General features: G+C 49.9%; 2 protein-coding genes across 2 annotated transcripts; both read right to left on the reverse strand.

Moving 5' to 3' along the window:
- Positions 1–157: 157 nt before the first annotated feature.
- Positions 158–8,852, reverse strand: BO86DRAFT_454018 (putative ubiquitin C-terminal hydrolase). Its single transcript, XM_025677031.1, has 7 exons — positions 7,869–8,852; positions 7,658–7,811; positions 4,850–7,580; positions 4,631–4,792; positions 817–4,573; positions 704–760; positions 158–624 (listed from the first exon to the last, which is right to left on the reverse strand). Exons 1-7 carry the CDS (start codon positions 8,500–8,502, stop codon positions 560–562), a joined length of 7,560 nt encoding a protein of 2,519 aa, XP_025530917.1. The 5' UTR covers positions 8,503–8,852; the 3' UTR covers positions 158–559.
- A 1,152-nt stretch (positions 8,853–10,004) lies between these two features.
- On the reverse strand, positions 10,005–11,475 carry BO86DRAFT_211297 (sugar O-acetyltransferase). Its single transcript, XM_025666845.1, has 2 exons — positions 10,679–11,475; positions 10,005–10,590 (listed from the first exon to the last, which is right to left on the reverse strand). Exons 1-2 carry the CDS (start codon positions 10,993–10,995, stop codon positions 10,173–10,175), a joined length of 735 nt encoding a protein of 244 aa, XP_025530918.1. The 5' UTR covers positions 10,996–11,475; the 3' UTR covers positions 10,005–10,172.
- Between the last annotated feature and the right edge of the window lie 138 nt (positions 11,476–11,613).

The raw sequence follows: 11,613 nt of genomic DNA on the forward strand, positions 1-11,613 counted from the left end.
GATCTTAACCATGCCATCTCTGATACGTATTGCGACACTGTCCGCATGCTTCTGCCTCCGAGAAACTCCACTTCTTTTACACGTAGGGCACGTATGCTCAGAATACAACCTGCAGTACCTACGCGTGAAAGACTTGCGCAAATTCATGGTCATCAAACTGTCATTGCGTTCGATGATCAGGTAGATAGCGAACAGACAACCCCTACAAGAATCATCACACGGAGTAAAGCAGAGCCATCTTACTCTCGAACAACACACAACACAGAAGGAGTGAAGAGCAAAAGCACTATTGAAAACCGGCTAAAGCAGACACAGACCATGGACAGCAGCAGAAACACCCTCTCCCACCCAACCATCCAGCCATCGAAGCAGCATTAGCCAGAACAGTTTAAAAAACGAGAAAACGAGAAAACGCCCCGTGTCTAATTGAGCCAAGCTCAGCTGGAAGGGAACGCCGTAGATGCAAAGAGCACAACAAGCACACAAAAGAAGGTTGACCGTAAATTCGTCTCTCATATGTGGTACATCAAATTCTTTGGAAGCCGGAGAGACATGGGACTCAGGGAGAGGCTACCGGTCCCATCTCGGAATCGCTTGCCATAACGGAGTTGTCCTCCCATTCTTCTGCAGACAATGCATCAGATTCTGAGCGGTGCTAGTGTTAGACGATGACATGGAGGGCTAATGAAAAATGGCCACTTACCCGAAGCTACCTCCTCAGGCAGGCCCGCTAACACCTCCTCTAATGATGCAATGGATTCTAGACAGTCAGCGTCAGCAATGTCATTCAATTTTATACCGCGGGATTGGACACACCATGTGCGCGACGGACTTCTTCTTGGTCCTCGTCGCTAGGATCGAAGTATGTGGTAAGGCAGTGGTCGATAACCGTCCGAACGCAGTCAAGACTTTTAGTGTCAACGCCAGTGCTGGATGCATGCTGACACAGCTTGTGAAGTCTCTCAAGGCTTGCAGCCACCAGCTGCTTGGCGACCTCTGCCTGATGCGTTTCCCAATTCTCACCCACCCCATCTTGAACACTGAACAAGGTCTGGCGTAAAACTTCCAGGGTCATGTTTCTCACAGCCCTTTCAGGGTAAATAAGCAATGTAGGGGCCCAGTCCGGAATATTGTCAATGAGTTGTTTCAGAAACCAAGTCTCATCAAGTCCGATACGCTCATTTTTGCTGGTCATGACGCTCGTGAAGAAGGTGAGATGTTCTTTCCCTCCGCTGTTGTTGATGGTCTCAATCCCTTTCGACACAAACTCAATCAAACCAGCGACCCGGTCTTTGTCGGGACTCTGACGGCAGAAAACCAATGTTGCCTCCAAGAAGGGAGTACAAGTTTCTGCAGGGGAGAGCCTCAGCCCTTCTTCCAACATTCTGCAGATGGGGTCGAGAAGGCCTGCGTCGGGCTCCGCATCAATAAACACACCAACTATTCTTCTGCAAGCCTGAGGACTGCTGTACTGCTGGAGAACCTTTTGAAGAACCAGTAATTCCTGTTTCATCCCCAATGGTCGCACGAGACCACTCTCCGTGATGGTGAGAGTGTACCTGCCGTCTGACAATATCCGCCGTCGATCGTCTGGATTTGGCGGCACGGTGAGGTTAACATGTTCCAGTAGCGCCGCCAGAAGATCCATCATCTTCCGATGCGAGAACCTTCGGCCTTTCTCCAACAGCTTACAGTATGCCAGATAATGGCGGCGAAGGCGCTTCAGGTCCTCGTGGTCAAGCCACACGAGCTCCAGGCATTTCTGCAGAAACCCGCTGTTGAGGACTATTCCAGCCTCGTCACCGCCAAAGCTGACGAGAAGAAGTAGGAGCTCGAAGTAGTCATCCCAGGACCTGCCCACCGTATGAATCATGGTCCAGAGATCGTCCAGGGTGTTTACCAATGATTCAAAGGCGTCCAAATATCTATTCAACCATCTCTCCTCTTCTTTGCTCCCATCGTCGGCTCTTCGGTGAGCTTCTTGGAGTTTCGAGAGTGCACAGATAATTACCCTTACCGTGCTGTTCCGGACAGCCACATGAGGGCTCTTCAGGATCAGATTGCGGACCGCCGACGGCCTTTCCACGAGCCATTGCATGACCCTGAAAGCGGCTCGCGGACTATCATCGATGACTTTCAGTATCTCACCTACAAATGTATCGAGATGAGAAAGCTCTCTAGTTCGGGATAACAATTGTTCGAAGGTATCCAGAGCAATGGTGATCACCTGCCTGTCCAATTTCAACCTCTCCTCACGCCTAGGGTCCTCGGAGTCACGGAGCAAGGAGAGCATAAACCGGACAAAGAACGAGTGGTAAGGATCCAACAAACAGTATGTCCGTATAAATAGTTCGTTCTCCATGGTGATGTGATTTGCAAGAGGGATTGGCAATTGAACCCGTACTGAATGATGGGGTCTTGTAGGCTTATATGTCAATTTTGCTGATTCCATACTCGAAACGCGTTGATAGAAAAGCATGTAAGCGTTCCAAGCCTTGTTGAACCGCATTTGACCCATCGAAGAAGATCCAAGAGAGTCATTGATGCCGCCAAAGCATTGATCTGGGATTTTGCCGTGATCAAACCGCGTGACGTCTGAATCATTGAATTCGACCCATGACCCCCTGTTGTCGGCCGTGGGCCGCTCACGGATGAAAGAGTAATAATGCCCAGACTCGGCAGTGCCGCTGTGTACCAGAACCCCTACCAGTTCGAACATATCCTCTTTGATATCCGTGCTCTGATCGGCAAGATACTCGACATTGTAAGGACTCATGTCGATGCGCTCAGGGAATTTAAACTCGTCGTTGATCTTGCTTCGCATCATTGTCACCATGTCAAAGTCAAAGCGCTTTAAATGAAAGATGAGGTTGTCAGGTACATCTTTCAGACAAGCTCGTTTGACTGCGTCGACATGACGACCACAGGATGTACAAGAGTATTTGTTATCACCCTGCATAATTTCTCCCTCGACGTAGGCTTGCAAGCTCTCTTCAAGGCTTGCTTTGCCCTTGATCTCGCACTGGATGGCTGAGAATGGCTCGAGACGCTCGGAAATATGGGGACATTCCTTGGACTTTATCTGCTGCACGAGCTGACCGCCGTAAAACGAGCGGAATTTCTTTTTCTCTTCCTGGCCCGGGATTTGAGCCTCCCATCGATCAAATAACAGGTTGTAAAACTCGTCGACGTCCATCTGAACGGTAACATCGATCGCTTCGTTGTCGTAAGTGCGGATGGTATCAACGAATCCCTGTGAGTCGACACTCTTTTGCCACGTCTCTTGCATGTATGCGAACAACTTCTTCGTCTCATCAAGCAAGGTCTGTGAGGTCTCTGGATCCTCGAGCTCGAGCTGCATCATGAATTCACGGAAACCCACATTCATGAACAATTGGGTAAGGAGAGAGTTCAAGTAACAAGTATTGGACAAGTTCTTGAGTCCTGCATAGCCCTCCGGCGAGCGAATCAGCTTGAAGCGATCGAAGCACCACGAAGGAGAGTAGGTGTAATCCTGCGGGATGACATCTAGGAGACGATCCACCAATTTAGCATAATTGTTGTCGATCTCGCTGAGCTGACAAAGGATAGAATACAACTCCTGGCGGGTTTGTGTGTGCATGACTGGGATCTGAGGGACAATCGGGTCATCTGACGGCAACGATAGGTCAGGAAAGAGATACTTGTCGAAAAGTTGCTCAGCAAGATCGAAAGTGTCTATCGCGGTCTCCGTGTTGTTCGCCAGATCGAGGCATGTTTTCAGCAGGCGACAGAAACCCAAAATCAGGTCGTCCACAAGCTCGCGACCGACAAACTCTTCGGTTTCATGACGTAGCATAATCTGACTCCAGTCCTTGAGATACTGGCTGAACACCAAATCTTGCGGCGATTTTTCAGCGACGGAGCGGAAAACCAGGAAGGCAACCTCGAAGAACTCGTGGGAGTAAGGCGCATGATCCAGGGTCTTCGGAAAGGCCTTGGTGAAAGCATCCCAGATCGTAGCTAAGATGTCCACACGGATAGGATTCCCAAAGTCTGAAGCGACATTCGCCTCTTCACTTTCTGTGCGTGCAGGCCTGGCCTGCTTCTTCAGCAGCGATGAAGGACTACAGACAACAGCTATATTCTCTGCAATGCCCTTCCGAATGGGCTGACGAGGTTCGTCCAACAAGAGCGACACCAGAAGCGTGTCGAACCCTGTGCACTGTTTGACTGCGCTCCAGAAGTTGAGGTCACGTACAGAACCTTCAGTGATGATGGCGAAGGAGTGGCATATTAGCTTGAAGACACTAGGTTCTGGAATTTGAAAGCATGGCAATCTTCGCGCAACGTCTATGCACTCAAGAAGTTTCCGGGATAACGCTGATGGATCTGAGATCAATGGTGTATCCAATGGTGTATCAGAAACACGAGCCGGTTGCACTAAGAGAGCGTAGAGTAGGCATTCGACGAGATGCGTGGCAAACATCAGCTTTGTAGCACTTTCTTCCAAAGCAACGGACATAGCAGGACGTGTCAATGCGGAAATGAGGACTTTGATGCTATGAGACACATAGCTTTGATTCGGGGATGACTGTGAAGCATATTTAGTAGCGTCCAGATAATAACAAGGAACGATTGCCCGCCTCACCTCCAAAGCCTCCTCGCGAAGACATACAGAAAGCGCATGGACCGAGTATAAAAAGTAGTAGGGTTTGTCCATAGGAAACATGTCGTCTTCAGTCTTCTCAATGGACTTCACCAGCTGTAAAACTCTCTCCTGCGGCGGAAACACGGTAAGGAAGTCATAAATCTGTGACGAGAATTCAGTCAGAGCCGACGCTAGCTATATCTTGAACACAACACCTACTTCTCGTGCTAGATGTTCCTCTATACCCAGAAGATCATAGAGATCATCGAAATGCTTGAGCACTTCAGAATCTACCGAAGTCAAAGACTGGCGTCGTCCAGTAAGTGCTACTTCTCGACTTTCTGGATCCCGACGAACGATCAGGAGGCCAGTTCCAAGCTTCAAATCCCGCAAGGTGATGTCGGGCTTCTCAGAAAGATCAACCCGCTGGCCTCCAAATATAGTGTTCAGCTTGCTGAAACCTGTCACACGGACTAGAGTTTCAACGAGCTCCGCAGCGGTTGATAGATCCCCAATCTGCAATGAGTTTACCTTGGTTTGGGTACCACCGTTGAAAGCTTGATAGCGAATATTGATCAATTCACCATTGATGACTTTAGTTGGCAGATCGAGGGATGCTGAGTTCTGAGGAGGGCTATACTGAGGGCGGCTTCTCAAACCCTGAAGGAATTGGCGCAGGAAAAGCAAGGAACGACTGAATCTTAGCTCTTCCGGGTGGACACTAGACTCAGATGCGGTGCCCGTGGGCCGGTCACTGTGTGCAAGTGCAGGGCGCAGATTAGAAGCAGCTGTTTTGAGCTGTTCGACGCAGCGATCGACCAGCGCAATATGAGTTGCTTCAACTGCAGAGCGAGGGGAGCGATTGATCACGCTATGATCAAGGTACACTTCAATGGCGTAGCTAGTTGCGTCTGTTTCAATGGTACCAGGTGGTGCAGTCAAAATCATGTTCCAGATTCGCTCCATACCTGGAATGGTCACGACTTCATTCTCGCCAGCAACTGGAGGAGGATGGAAGCGAATCTCATAGTTGACTGCATGTTTTGCGAAGTAAAGGACCTCCGGCGAATAGTCCTCATCAGGCGAAAGCTTTGGCAGATACTCGGAGAGGCATCGCTCGATGAAAGGGTTCGCTTGTGCGGCACATCGTGTTAGAGCACAGAGCCTGTCCCAGAGGACTCGTCTGCCCTGCTGCACGAGCGACTTTGACATCATGACCTCACGCCACAGGATATCGCTCAGATCTGCTGTTATAAACTCAGGGACACTATCGATGATGCGAGCCAGTAGGTGTATGCGCGAAAGAAACCCATTCCAAGAGAAAGTATCTTCGATATCGATTTGTTGGTTGGCCACTGCTTTCGTAAGCTCGATTATCACCAAGCGCGTCAAATCGAAATCCTCGGCGAGCTTGCGGACGCTTTGAGTGTCATTATTCGCGAGAAGAGCATTCAAGGCCTGAATACTGCCAGCTGTAAATTCGTTCATCTCGGCTAAGTCTTGGACGCAAAGCTCGTAGGTTTCCATTTTGTCGGACTCACTCAGACCAATATCCATAAAAGCACTGAGTTGGTGGGCCGCAAACTTTTGGAGCTGGGCCTTGTGGTCCACGGACAGCTCGTCAGTAGCAGCGCTCTCCCGAATGAGGCGCACACAAAGACGTAGCGGAATAGCGTCCACATGTCCTAGGAGCTCGTGGCGATGCCGTTCACTGTGTTTCTCGCGCATATGGTAGAGCAACTGTTCACAGAATTCGATCATTCGCGCATCGAAGCGAGCCAACGGGAGTTCCAACAGCTTAGAGCAAAGGTAAAGCAATGTAGGCGACGTAGATACGTGCATATGAAAAGTTCTGGACAACATTCCCAAGATTTCGGACACCGCTCGTGAATCCGGGCTCTCCGTTACCGTCCTCCATATCGTGTCGGTATCAGCGTCGGTATACGTGGACGTGACCACCAAAAATCCGACGACGTTCCCACTTCGGCTGATCAGCTGCGGGTGCGAATCGATGCCAACAATATATTCCACCATACGATTCCGCTTCAGGAAGTCCACCAGGTATTGAACAACTGGGTGATCGATACCATCGGGGCTTGGCTGAATATACTGCCGATAGACAGTGACAAGATCGAGCTGCATCGTCTCCATGCCGTGCACTCTGAGTTCCATCCGCCCGTCCATGATATGCTTCTTCAGCACAGCGAATTTCCAACCATAATAGACAACGAAAGCCCGAGCTTCAAGTGAGATATCAGGTGGGATGTCAGCAGGAATCTGGATGGAGAGATCATCCGCAATCTGGTCCGACCATTCTCGGCTCCAAAGGCAGAAGTTAAGATATGTGTGGGAGACAGCGCGAAGCATTGGTTCGCTGATTTCGCTGGACAACCACGAAGACTTCTTGGTGATGTGAAATTGATACTTGTCGTCAAAAGCTCGAACCAAGGGGTAGAGCGCCTTGAGGGTACGGCTGTAGACGGGAGAATTGAGAAGTTCTTCGTCAACACCGTACTTGCGTCGCTCGACGCCCGACTCTACTAGGTTATTCACGATGTCGAGGACTAAGATCAAGGCCTGTGACAAGTATGGCCACTGAGTTACCAAGCTCGTGAGGCAAGCCGCGAACTCGGACAGTCGCTTAACGATGTCATATGGAGGCGAGGCGAGTTTATCGTTGATACGTGTGATCATATTAGGGACTTCAATGCCAAAGGATTTCTCCATAGCACGGAAGAAAGGGATAAGATTGATCTGCAGTATCCATCCTAGCGACGGCAAATAACCTTTGGACAACAGTTCTGATGGCTGCAGATTCGGGTCCTTGACCGCCCGGTCCAGAAGCAAGGTATCGAGACGAACAATGTGGAGGGCCAGCTGGGCATAGCTGAGGATGAATTCTTCCAAGCAAGCCCACAGGGCCTCGCCTTGCTCCGGTACGAGCACCTGACTGCACAGGTATTAGTGCCTATCTAAGGTCGTGTTCGGCCGTCCTGAGGAATCACGAGTATAGGAGGGTCTACTCACATCCGGCGTAACAAGCCATTCATCATGCTTGGTACCTCTTCCCAAGCGTCGCGGTCCTCTACCAAGACTGCATATGTTAACGAATTGAGGTTGTTCACCACATCGTCTAGCCACGTTTTCACAGCGTTGAAGATTGTGGTATCGAGGTCCGAGCCTGCAGACGAGTTCAGTTTGTGTTTCTTTCCCACTTACGCCTAGGCGAGAGCCGTACCTTTCTCCAGGGCAACACTGATTTCTTCCATGCTCTCGCGCGACTCCGTTCCCGGACGAAGCTTCGGAAATGTGTCTATCAAAGACAGATGGTCGTGAAGCTGTACAAGCTCCGGGGTTGCCGGTTCCCGCAGTGCCTCCCCTAGCGGCTTCCAACTCGACGTATTGGGATCCTGGTCCATATCTTCCAGATCTGCCACCTCGATTTCCGGACTCTGCGCAGGCGAAGACGACAGGGATATTGCGGCGGGAGCTTCGACACCGGCCCCATCGGAAAGAGCAGTTGGCTGGCTGGGACCGGCCTGTTTTGTCGGCGAATCGCTAGGAGCAGAAGCCATGGTTTCGGAAATCGGGGACTTCACGTTAATGGTCACTCGACTGGCCGAACGAGACGACGGGGAAGCTTCCTCGCCCAAAATGGCAGGAGCATCGGTGATGTGGTTGGGACCTTGAGATACGGAAGTGTCGTTGGAAATGGACCAGGAATCACATGCTCCACTTCCACTGTCAAGACGGGGACGTTTTCGCGTAGATTGAGGGTCGTTATCTTCCATGGAATCACCAAAGGAACGCGTCGTATCGGCTGGGGTAGTGTCGGGCGGGGTGCTAGAGGTCTCTAGCGGGGCAGCTGCCATAGCATTTTTCTTAGCTTGGTGAAAGGGGGGAAAGGTAAAGTAAGGTGGGGGTGGGAGGTAGTGTAGTAAAGACGATCGAGAGGTTGCGAGGAAAGATGAGGAAGCTGATAAGATTATGGTATGGTTGAAGAGACTCCGTAGAATATGAGCACTGAAGGAAGTGGATAGGGAAGTAAGGTAAGATTGAGCTTAGTTGGTGCAGATTAGAGAAGCGGAATAAAACGAGGAACCAACTTTGTTCTTTGAATCGGAGGGAGGATGGAAAGCAGGCAGCTATCAGTTAAGTAGCTGATTCAGTTTACCCATTCAAGCCACAAAGGAACGGGCGACTGCTTTTTCTTTTCGAAGAACCGGAAGTAAGATGGGAAGGGAGAGAGAGAGAGATAGGGGGGGGGGGGGAAAGGGAGAAGCGTAGGTAGTGTATAGGTAAGTAGGTAGGTTGAATAACAAGACAAGGGAAATGCGACAAGTTGAATGGTGAATGCAGACTGGAGGAAGTGAAAGGCGGAAGGGAAGAAGTGCAGCTCTGACGTTGCTGTGGAGCCGCGATTTGGCGGGTTGAGAGGAGGGGAGGGGAAGGAAGAGTTCTGGCCAACGGCAGTCCCGCCAGTTGACATTATTTATTTTCTGGGTTTTTTTGATACGATCATCACTACTGATCAATTCGGAGGAGAACCATCTTGACCAGATAATGAACACATCACTACATACTGGATTATTTCAGTATTAGCCATGCTAAGGTCCTGCTTCTACTGAATGTAGGATTTTACTATGTATGTAGGAAACCTAGTGGAAGGCCCCTGATCCCAAAAACCTCAGGCTATTAAATCATTTTCTCGTCATGCACCAACCCCTCCCCAAACCCCCAAACTTCCTCCGGAAAGTGACGATGAAATATTTGTTGTCATTCTGTCTCCATCAAACTATCTTTTTCTACGACGAAGACCTCTTCAGCACATCTAGGAATGCCAATCCCTGTCATTAATCGGCCTGAAGACAAGCGTAATAGACTGAATGTGTCATGCAGAGAGAGTCCACAGGAAAGAAACCATTCGATTCTAGGCTAGGGGCGATGCAGTTCTAGGGCCAACACACTTGACACAGCTCGCTCACAGGTCAGGCACAGCTAAAAAGCCCCCGTGAAGCTTAAATTGAATCCATAAGTTAACTGACTCCACTTGACTCCTCGACCCTTAGCGCGGGGTAGCTTCAGCCCCCTCTTCCCTAGACTATTTTAATACTCCGTACTTACGTAGTCTATCGCCTCGCTTGCTGCATGGTCCCGGAGAAAGACCATTTAACCGGTAGTCCCCACCAGACCGTCGATCGTCGCGAAACGTATCATATCCCCCGCTCAATCCCAAAGAATGCTTGTACTGTTTAGTCTACTCCTCAGTATGCATTGTCTAGTCATCCACTGGCAGTGGCAATTTCTGTAGTACGCATAATCCTCGTTCCAGCTATCGACATTCTCGGCAATGACCGTAAGATCCTATATCACACTAATAACAATTTACAGTCTGGAAACAATCACAATGTGAAGCAGGTTCACTCGCTCATGGCGGTCTCAATTTTGCGAATTACTCTCGCTGGATTGCCGACAGCCAAGTGAAAAGCAGGCACATCCTACGATCAGCTTGCGTCAGCATTGTTCGGCCTCTTCAATCTCATTAATCCCTGCAAGAACTCACCTTGTTGACCACACTGCCAGCTCCAATAACTGACCCCTTCCCTATAGTCACTCCAGGCAATACCGTCACGTTGCCTGCTAGCCAGCAGTCCTCTCCAATGTGGATTTCTTTTCCGATCTGAGGACCCTTGAAGCCATTCCGCTCAACTGGGTCTAACGGATGCGTGCCGCTGTACAGACTGGCCCGAGGGCCAATCAACGTGCGCGCCCCGATGGTTATTGGACTGGTGTCAATGATGACTGCATCGAAGTTGATAAAGGCGCCCTCGCCCACTTTCAAATTGTGTCCATAGTCGGTTCGAAATGGAGGTTCAATCCAAGGGTAATGTTCTAGCTGGATGTCATCGTCCAGGGGGTCCTCTTGAGGTGGAGGGAGAGAGGTCTGGTCGTTCAGGATGCTGTTGTTATTAGCAAGGCTTGGATGACAAGCGATCGGATCGTCGCGAGCTAGAGATAAGATGTGTCTGGCAGCCCGTTGGTACTTACTCTTTCCAGAGCTCCAGCATTTGCCGTCGAGAGACTTCGCCCGCATTATTGAAACGGCGACATGCACGTTGGCACCGAGCCCGCGCAGCTACCAGGTCGGCGACGGACCTAGAGTCAGACTGTTCTTTCTGCATCGACTCATGGCTACTGGGCAGGCAATGCGTTTGCTTGCTGTCGCTCGTTTTTAGAGACGAGGCTTGCTCGTATTCTCTTGTCGCCTGCGTTGGCTTGGGTGGACTCCGGACCTGGGAGAAGGGTAGAGTGAGCATATGCCCAAGGGGAGGCGATAGAGGGGCTTGGATCATTGAGAAAGACATGGGTATCCGTGGAAGCTTAGATGGAGACGAGATGCTCGTGAAATATTCTATGATTATGCCTTTTATGTCTGAGAGTGTGTCACATTTATATTGGTTTTCGTAAGGAAAGCGTCATAGGCCGAGGCTTTCTGGAATCGAAAATCGATGTCATTGAGAGAAGGCCACTTCAATGGCAAGTGATTAGACAAATCACGCTCTGACAATGATGAAATAACCCGCCGAGCGGCATTCTTGGAGGGTATTCTAATTGTCATGATTTCGTTTCGAGTATTGCTTAGTTCGTGGACCTGGGGAGGATGATACCCCTTTCGGCGTGTAACAGTCCACTTTGAGTCCAGTACATAGACAGTCAGATGGCGTGCTGGAAATCGATATCTGTGCCTGATTTTTCTGGGACCGATCGTCTGTCAATCATTGCTAGCTCAGCGATCTAGGGCTATGTATGAGAATCCTTCAATCGCAGCCCTGCGTAAGGACTATGTGCATTATTGGTGAGAAAGACGCTTAGAGTGTCATAGAGTCCAAAGTATACATAGAGCAGATGCAAGTATACTCCCACGTAAGCAAGTATATTCCCATGTAAGGAAGAATACACAGACTCCTCATTGATGGCAGAAC

Source organism: Aspergillus japonicus (genome assembly GCF_003184785.1).
Source record: "Aspergillus japonicus CBS 114.51 unplaced genomic scaffold BO86scaffold_7, whole genome shotgun sequence".
Taxonomy (NCBI): domain Eukaryota; kingdom Fungi; phylum Ascomycota; class Eurotiomycetes; order Eurotiales; family Aspergillaceae; genus Aspergillus; species Aspergillus japonicus.

What these genes read in the sequence shown, in the direction of transcription:
- BO86DRAFT_454018 (XM_025677031.1), bottom strand. Translation starts at nt 8,502, where the DNA reads ATGGCAGCTGCCCCGCTAGAGACCTCTAGCACCCCGCCCGACACTACC. An exon ending in AGGAACATCTAGCACGAGAA is followed by an intron (nt 4,793 to 4,849) that starts GTAGGTGTTGTG and finishes TTCTCGTCACAG; the next exon opens with ATTTATGACTTCCTTACCGT. An exon ending in AGAAGTCCGTCGCGCACATG is followed by an intron (nt 761 to 816) that starts GTGTGTCCAATC and finishes CTGACTGTCTAG; the next exon opens with AATCCATTGCATCATTAGAG.
- BO86DRAFT_211297 (XM_025666845.1), bottom strand. Translation starts at nt 10,995, where the DNA reads ATGTCTTTCTCAATGATCCAAGCCCCTCTATCGCCTCCCCTTGGGCAT. An exon ending in ATGCTGGAGCTCTGGAAAGA is followed by an intron (nt 10,591 to 10,678) that starts GTAAGTACCAAC and finishes TAATAACAACAG; the next exon opens with CATCCTGAACGACCAGACCT.